The sequence below is a fragment of the Triticum dicoccoides genome, chromosome 5A, assembly GCF_002162155.2.
Source record: "Triticum dicoccoides isolate Atlit2015 ecotype Zavitan chromosome 5A, WEW_v2.0, whole genome shotgun sequence".
Taxonomy (NCBI): domain Eukaryota; kingdom Viridiplantae; phylum Streptophyta; class Magnoliopsida; order Poales; family Poaceae; genus Triticum; species Triticum dicoccoides.
The window spans coordinates 245277928-245287443 of record NC_041388.1 but is presented as its reverse complement, the minus strand read 5'-3'; the positions used below and the strand labels follow the sequence as shown (position 1 = coordinate 245287443).

Below are 9516 nucleotides of genomic sequence, written 5' to 3'. Positions count from 1 at the left end.
ATAAGCATTGTTATTGAAATTGTTTCGCGAGATAAAATTCACATCTACGACATCACTATTTTGCTCAATTAAAGTAGACAAAGGCACATCATTAAAATCAATAGGAGCACTTTTACTAGCAACCAATTTCATAAGAGCATCAACTTTTTCACTCAAAGAAGAGATTTCTTCAACTGAATTAACTTTTTTACTAGTGGGAGCTCTTTCGGTATGCCATTATGAATAATTTGCCATAATATTATCAAGCAATTTGGTGGCTACACCCAAAGTAATTTCCATAAAAGTACCACCCGCGGTGGAATCTAAAAGATTACGAGAAACAAAATTCAACCCCGCATAAATTTTTTGTATGATCATCCAAAGATTTAACCCATGAGTTAGACAATTCCTTAGCATCATTTTCATCCTTTCCCCAGATTGTGAAACATGCTCATGCTCAAGTTGCTTGAAATTCATGATCTATGTTCTAAGGGAAATAATTTTTGCGGGCGGAAAATACTTAGTAATGAAAGCATCTTTGCACTTATTCCAAGAATCGAAACTATGGCGAGGCAACAAAGAAAGCCAAATTTTTGCATGATCTCACAAAGAAAATGGAAATAATTTCAACTTCACAACATCATTGTCCACATCTTCTTTCTTTTACATATAGCATAATTCCACGAATGTGTTAAGATGGGACGAGACATCCTCATTAGGAGTACTGAAAATTGATCTTTCATAACAAGATTCAGCAAAGCGGTATTAAAATCACAATACTCCGCACTAGTGGCGGGAGGAGCAATCGAAGTGCCAATAAAATCATTGTTGTTGGTATTGGAGAAATCACACAACTTGGTGTTCTCCTGAGTCATTGTGACTACGCAACAAGATTGCACTCAAAAGCAGATCCGGCAAGAAAACGGCGAACGAAAAAGAGGGTGAATAAAACATCAATTTTTGTGAAGTGGGGGAGAGGAAAACGAGAGGCAAATGGCAGATAATGTAAATTTCAAGGAGATGAGATTTGTGATTAGGAACCTGGAAGATGTTGATGATGTCTTCCCGACAATGGCGCCAGAAATTCCTTTTGATGTCAACTAGAACTACGTCGGTATTTCCCCAAAGAGAAAGGGATGATGCAACACAGCGACGGTAGGTATTTTCCTCAGTGATGAGACTAAGGTTATCGAACCAGTAGGAGAACCAAGAAACACTACGTAAACAAAACCTGCACACAAATAACAAATACTCGCAACCTGGCGTGTTAAAGGGGTTGTCAATCCCTTTCGGGTAACGGCGCCAGAAATTGGCAAACGGACGTGAGAAAGTTGTAATAATTTGATAGATAGATCGCTGGGGAACGCAAGATAAAAATAAATAAGAATAAATTGCAGCAAAATGTTTTTGTATTTTTGGTTTAATAGAAAATAAAAGCAAATAAATATATATCGCAAAGGCAAATATAATAAAGAAGAGACCCAGGGCCATAGGTTTCGCTAGTGGCTTCTCTCGAGAAAAGTAGCAAACGGTGGGTGAACAAATTACTATTGGGCAATTGATAGAACTTCAAATAATCATGACGATATCCAAACAATGATCATTATAGATGCATCGCATCCAAGATTAGTAGGCCGACTCCTGCCTGCATCTACTACTATTACTCCACACATCGACCGTTATCTAGCATGCATCTAGTGTATTAAGTTCATAGGGAAAGGGAGTAATGCAATAAGAATGATGACATGATGTAGACAAGATCTATTTATGTAGAAATAGACCCCATCTTGTTATCCTTAATGGAAACAATATATACGTGTCGGTTCCCCTTCTGTTATTTGGATCAAGCATCGTAAGATCAAACCCATCACAAAGCACCTTTTCCCATTGCCCTCACCACTTTCCTTTCCCTAGGGCTGGCCGGCCTGGTGGAGGAGCGCACCAGCCCCTTGTGAGCTGGTCTGTGCCTCCCTTCACCCATTAAGCCCATATCTTTGCTGAGGGATTCCGGAACCCCTTCTGGTGACCCTATATGTACCCGATACCCTCCGGAACACTTCCGGTGTCCGAATACCATTGTTCTATATAGCAATCTTTACCTCTCGGCCATTTCGAGACTCCTCGTCATGTCCGTGATCTCATTCGGGACTCCGAACAGCATTCAGTCACCAAATCACATAACTCATATAATACTGTATCGTCATCGAATGTTAAGCGTGCGGACCCTATGGGTTCAGGAACTATGTAGACATGACTGAGACACCTCTCTGGTCAATAACTAGTAGCGGAACCTAGATGCTCATATTGGCTCCTACATATTCTACGAAGATCTTTATCGGTCGAACCGTTATGACAACATACGTTATTCCCTTTGTCCATCGGTATGTTACTTGTCTGAGATTCGATCGTTGGTATCTTCATACCTAGCTCAATATCGTTACCAGCAAGTCTCTTTACTCGTACATCATCCTGTAACTAACTCATTAGTCATTTTGCTTGCAAGGCTTCTTATGATGTGCATTACCGAGAGGGCCCAGAGATACCTCTCCGATACTCGAAGTGGCAAATCCTAATCTCGATCTATGCCAACCCAACAAACACCTTCAGAGATATCTGTAGAGCATCTTTATAATCACCCAGTTACGTTGTGACGTTTGATAGCACACAAGGTATTTCTCCGATATCCGGGAGTTGCGTCATCTCATAGTCGAAGGAATATGTATTTGACATGAAGAAAGCAATAGCAATAAAACTGAATGATCAATATGCTAAGCTAACAGATGGGTCTTGTCCATCACATCATTCTCCTAATGATGTGATCCCATTATCAAATGACAACTCATGTCCATGGTTAGGAAACCTTAACCATCTTTGATCAACGAGCTAGTCAAGTAGAGGCTCACTAGGGATATAGTGTTTGCCTATGTATTCACACATGTATTAAGGTTTCCAAACAATACAATTCTAGCATGAATAATAAACATTTATCATGAATAAGGAGATATAAAATAACAACTTTATTATTGTGTCTAGGGCATATTTCCTTCAAGTGTAGCCCTATTGCGTATGGGTGTAGTTGCCGGACTTGGTGGGATTTGAGTCTCCCACTTGCCCTTCCTCATAGCCACATCCTCCTCTGCCTCTATCGTGGATGATGTCGAACATCTGTCTCCCCCCTGTCATCGTACGCCTTCATCCCCGCTTAAGGCATAGCATCGAACAACGTGCGGTCACCCATCTACTCCCCACCCATGCCTAGCCGAGCAGCGGCGAAGAATACTCCAAGAAGAGCAGCAACACCGCACTTACGTCGATGATGTAAGGCACTTGCCCGGAGGCGGTTGTTGTGGACTACCTACCAAGCTGGTTGGCGGTGTAGAAGTACGGAGCCTTGTAATGCTTTGGCCATGGCGGTGTCTGTATGGTGGGGGCCACCATCGGACCAGCACGACCCAGGCCGCGACCTCCACCGTGTCCGCAACCGGCATGATCACCGCCACATACGCCACCAACACGCCCTCCGCCGGCATTCTGCTTCTTGAGCACTTCCTCCTTTGCGGTCTTCACTTTGATGCGACGTTTTTGCCACGTTGCCGAGTTGATCTTTCGGGCAAGCGTGATGGTCGGATCCTCCAATGCAACCACCTTTCCGGCAGATTCCCTTCGGTTTCATGGGTCGACGGTGGTTTGGAAGATGAGAGTGGGATAAAAAGGCGGGAATTGGATGGAGAGCAGCGGGATGAAAGAAGAGAGGGAGGCTTTTGGCACAAAAATAATGCGCGCAGCTACAAAGGCGTGGGGCTCCGCTTCTTGGGGTGGGCCAATCGTCTGACGTGTCTCGTCTTCCGACTACTGCAAAGTCTCACGTTTAGTTTTGATTTACGGGAATATCATGGCCCGGACTGCTATGCGGACGGATGAAAGTCAGTGTTGGATGTCTTCCCGAGTTCAGATAGCTACATCCGGACGGATACTATCGATTTGAGGGTCGGCGGTCGAGGTGCGTTTCCGCATGCCAACGAAAACCACGCGCGTCACCCACACGATACCTCACGGCCACGCAACGCGACGGAAGCAAAGGAGGCACCCCCATCGCCCGTCGCCATCCACCCGCGCACGGCTTCATCCGTCACCCCCCTCGGCCCCTCCTCACCCGCACCGCACACGCTGGCACACGCATGCACACCTCCTCCGGGTTTTGGCCGAACCCGCAGATAATGCTCGCCAGGACGAGGTCCCTCCCGTCCGTTTCTTCTCCTCGATGCGGGCTGCCCCGGGGTTGTCCACACGAGAGCGCACCTTTGCTGCAGAAAAAATGATATAAACTTGCAGCCCATCGTTTCTATATTCCCCACGGCAGCACCAAAGTTCCAACTTTGCTTCAGGAAAATCTGCCTTCGTGTCCAATATGTGCACTCTCGTACGCGAACTCGTGCGGGTTAGACGGTAAGACACGATTAGTAGAGCAGTACGTGCCGGCAGAAAGAGGGCGTCGACGCATGACACCTCCATGTGCACGAGATGCGTCCGCAGTAAGCTTAACCAAAAGGAAGTCCGGCCACGGTTTACCGTAAAATTAAATTAAGCACACAAGGAAAGATACGTACGCTGTGTGGGCCCCAGGTGGTTAAGCAAACCAGGGGCCCTGCGCCTGGGTTCTGCCACTCTCCCGGGCCTATATAACCAGCGCCTCCCCCTCCTCCCTTTCACCCGTCCAACTATCCAAGGAGTGAGGAAGGCCACAATCAGCAACTGACCCTGTAATACCTTACCTAGCTAGCTAGGTGTAGTTTGCTTGAGCCAAGATGTTGGGGGTGTTCAGCGGCGAGGTGGTGGAGGTGCCGGCGGAGCTGGTGGCGGCCGGGAGCCGGACGCCGTCGCCCAAGACGCGGGCGTCGGAGCTGGTGAAGCGCTTCCTCGCCGGCGCCGAGCCCGCCGTGTCCGTGGAGCTGGGATCGCTGGGCAACCTCGCCTACTCCCACGCCAACCAGTCCCTCCTCCTCCCAAGGTAATAACAATACACCGTCTTTGCGGCTTAATCTACTCGGAGAGAGCAAGCTTCTCTTCCTTGAATACTCGCAGGATCCATGGATTCGAGATCGATTGATCTCTGTGCATGCATATAGATCTTTTATCGAGCGAAACGGACGGTTGATTGATCGTATAGATCGTTTGTTCCACTTTTCCTTAGAAACAGAGCCACTTGCTCTGCTTTTGTTCTGTAGTTAGTGATGAAGCTTCGTGATGGTGAGGTTAGCAGGTAGCCACGGTCCAGGTGCTACGGTACAGTGTCAAAAACGTTACCGCCACATACACCTGCCATGTCTCTCGCATGCTGCGGATGACTTTTAGCGCCCGCCTAGATGATAAGGTGGGCTCTACTAGTCACAATCATATCACACCACCTCACACGGCAGTATGTATTGGTTGTAACAGAGGGAGTAGCTAATAAGCACCGTGGTTTCCGATAATAATTTCCATATGGGACGCGTCTCGTTGTGATATCAATAATCCGACAATTTCCTGTCCTTATTAGAAGGGCGGTGTTGCTTTCCGAAGACTAAAGCAAGCAATAATGCAACCTTCGCAGTCCATTCCATTAGGTGATGGTCCTAGCCGCCAACCTAGTTTCCTAGTTTCCCCTCAAAAAAAACTTAGTTTCCTAGTTTATCGCTTGTAGTGGTATCTCACTGGCCTAGTTCGCGGCTCGTGATCGCGACAGAGAGTTATACGTTGATGAATATTGCTCGCCACAAAAAAATTACTCCCTCCGTCCCATATAAGTGCATTTTTTGACACTATGCTTTTTATATTATGGGATGGAGGGAGTAGTTTCTGGCCGCGTTTGGAATACACAATTTCTTTTTACTCGGATATCACGGATCTTGGGGCAATTGACCCTTTTCTCAACATGAAATTCCTGCCTCCCAGTTGGGGCCCGGGATATTTTTCAGTTTTGTTCATCTACCCTACGTGTAATGGTAGGTGGCAGTGTAAAGAAAAAATCAATCAAAAACAAAAAGACGTCGATTGCTATGTTGGCATAGAAACTGTCACGTATGCAGACGAAAAAACGCCACCACATCTTTGGCAACTTGCAGGTCAACATCGTGCCACCTTCCAAAGGCGTGGTGTCCATTAATTTGACTTGACAACAAACGGGCCTAGTATTCTTCGTTAGGCGGCGAACAAAGGTTCGGCAGGATAGTAATTATCGTTTAATAAGAAAAAAAAGGGCACAAGCCAGTGATCTACTATTGGTAATACTATCGTTGTTGTTGACGTGACGAGCTTATGGATGAATAAACCATCAGACTGTGACAGTGACAACATTTGAGCAAACTTGAATTTAAACGGGTGCTACTAGAGCAAAGATCCTTGTGGTTGTGTTATGCTAGTTAGTAGAGTATTTGTTTTGGTTATTGGTTGAGCCGTTGAGGGAGCAGTAGTGTTTTTGGCAGTCAGTTGCTATTACTAGGAAAATTTCCACAGAAAAAGGAAATTTTCCACCCGGTTTAGATTCCCACAGAGAGCAGAAGAAACAAAGGGAAGCTGGACCCTGTGGCCCATACGGCGGTCTCTTTCGTCTACTCGCTGCTATCATTTGTAGGGCCTGGCTGTCCTTTGATCTTATCTTATCCTGTACTAGGCAGATGCACTAAAGGAGTAGCATCCAAGGAATTTCTACACCTTTCTGAAACAAGTTTTGGGTGTTCTTTGTGTTCTTTGTACTAAGTCGTTGATGCTTTACCTAATTTTGCATTCTCAACGGACATGTGCTTGTGATGAGTTAGACCATCTATTATTAGGAGTATTTTTTGTTTGCAAGAAGAGTTAGACCATCTGCTCCCTGCAAAAATAATTAAATTCAGGATGCTTTTACTCACTGAGAATGGAGCATGTATAGTAGTACTAAAAATTAACAAGCATTTTGTTTGTGGATCCAGGTCTTTCGCTGCAAAGGATGAGATCTTCTGCCTGTTCGAGGGAGTCCTGGACAACTTGGGGCGGCTGAGCCAGCAGTACGGCCTCTCCAAGGGCGGCAACGAGGTGCTCCTCGTGATCGAGGCCTACAAGACGCTGAGGGACAGGGCCCCCTACCCCGCAAGCTTCATGCTCTCCCAGCTCACCGGCAGCTACGCCTTCGTGCTCTTCGACAAGTCCACCTCCTCCCTCCTCGTCGCATCCGTAAGCTCGATCAAGTCTAAATTTCCAGCGGGGAGGTTTATAGTCACCGTGCTTTCTTGCTAATTTTGTTGGTGTTGATCGATCAGGACCCGGAGGGCAAGGTGCCGCTCTTCTGGGGAATCACGGCCGACGGCTGCGTCGCCTTCTCCGACGACATCGACCTGCTGAAAGGATCTTGCGGCAAGTCACTGGCGCCTTTCCCGCAAGGTTGCTTCTACTGGAACGCTCTTGGAGGCCTCAAGTCGTACGAGAATCCCAAGAACAAGGTCACCGCTGTGCCTGCAGATGAGGAGGAAATCTGTGGTGCAACCTTCATGGTAAGATGTGGCACTTTGATGATTCTTATTAATGTAGCTTGGAAGGAATAATAGTCACGAGGAAAAGAAGACTTGGGCTAAATTAACCTATCTGAACTTATTCGTTGTGCAGGTGGAAGGATCTACCGTTGTCGCGGCACTTCAGTAGGAGATTCTCCCGTCTCCGTCGCTGGGCAAAGCAGGCAACGCCGTTCGTGTGTAGATGGTGGTGGTGTAATATAATGCAACAAGGCGCGTGTGCTACTCTCTTGTGATCTTATGTGAACTGTTCGGTTGTGTATCTGATCATCTGTATCTCTAGCTGTTCAAATTCTCGCAGTGGATTCAAGACCGGCCGTCTTCAGTTGGATGTAACAATTAATGCAGTAGCAAATAAGCTTTCTTCCTTTCCATCTAAAAAAAGGCTTTCTCGATCTCTGTTGTTATGCCTGTACCATGGGGCTAAGTAAATGTAGGTGCACCTATGGCATCTCTAGTCATCCCTCAAAGCCGGTTAAATGATTAAAAGTTTAACTTTCAGGAGTTAAACCGGACCTAGTCGAACCTTTATCCGGGTTGACCCCTAAAAAATTATACTCATCGCATCAGCCGCTGCTTATTTTGCTCAGCTGCGGCTCATTATCAAAGATGAATCTCCACCTCCCCCGGCATCACATCTCTTCCTAAGTCACATTGCATCGATGTGGGTGCCACCCAAATCAAGCCGGCACCACAACCACCTCGCACCTCCCGTCGCGGCGTCGGCCCCAAAATAGAAATATCGAGTAGATCGAGTAGTCAAAGGTCGCTACGGCGTGCAGCCGACCCGAGGAACCTACCACCGAGGAAGAAGAAGTACCACGGAGTGTGGCAGCAGACATGGGGTACGTATCGGAAATCAAGGACCGAGACACCGGCCAATACTAGATTAGTGATGTAGGGTGGAACTCTAAGTTTATGATCTTTTCACACTCGGAGGAGAAAAAGAAAGCAAACCAAAGATAAACACTCAAATAGACAAGATCCAATCACACATATGCTAAATCCACATACACATAGAGGGATACAAAGGTCCAAATCCAATACAAGAAGGTAAGAGAGACACTAGTTCGTCTCAATCCTTGAAGGAGAGAGGTCTTAATATTCTTGGAGGAAGAAGATCTTCCTTAGATGGGGTCTTGAATCCACTATGGAATCGTCTCACATGGAGGCTGATATGTCTATTTCGCATCATGTTTTTATGTTGATATTTATTGTATTATGGGATGCTATTACACATTATGGAACAATACTTATGCATTTATTCTCTTATTTTACAAGATTTATATGAAGAGGGAGAATGCTAGCAGCTGAAATTTTGAAACGGAAAGGAGTAAATCTAAGAGACCTATTCTACACAACTCCAAAAGTTCTGAAAATTTACGGAGAATTATTTTAAAATATATAAAAATTATTGAGCGAATAAAATACCAGAGGAGACCCACCAGGTGGCCAGAAGCCTGGGGGGCGCGCCCTACCCCCCAGGGCACGCCCCTACGGCTTGTGGGCCCCCTGACAGGTCTCCCGTGTCCATCTTCTGCTATATGGAGGCTTTTGACCTGAAAAAAATCATAAGAAAGCTTTCAGGACGAATTCACTACTGGAATCAACAGATTTGTCGTCTGCCCACTCTTTGTCGTCCGCTAGCGGACGACAAAGATAGGCTTTGCCATCAGCCACCAGAAAGCAGACGCAAAGAGGCAGCGGACGGCAAAGCTAGGCTTTGCCATCAGCCAGCTCTTTGTCGTCCGCTAGCAGACGATAAAGAAGCTTTGTCGTCTGCTAGCAGACGGCAAAGAGGGGGCACCAGCTTCAAAATTGACTTAACGGGGCCGCGCCCCCGCCATCGCCCCCTCTCTCTCTCTGTCTCCTCTCCTCTTTCCTCCCTCTGCCACCCCGCGCCGTCGCCACCGCACCCTCCCCGCCCCGTCGCCGCACCTCACTGCCTTCCTACCCCCCCCCTCTCGAGCCTCCCCGTCGTCACCTCTCCGCCTCAGCCGTGGGTCGACCGCCC

At 46.8% G+C, this 9516-nt stretch overlaps 1 protein-coding gene across 1 annotated transcript; it reads left to right on the top strand.

Annotated features, from left to right (window-relative positions):
• Positions 1–4685: 4685 nt before the first annotated feature.
• Positions 4686–7899, top strand: LOC119300815 (stem-specific protein TSJT1-like). The gene is made up of 4 exons (XM_037577702.1): positions 4686–4987; positions 6927–7167; positions 7254–7484; positions 7597–7899. Exons 1-4 carry the CDS (start codon positions 4785–4787, stop codon positions 7630–7632), a joined length of 711 nt encoding a protein of 236 aa, XP_037433599.1. The 5' UTR covers positions 4686–4784; the 3' UTR covers positions 7633–7899.
• Positions 7900–9516: the final 1617 nt, after the last annotated feature.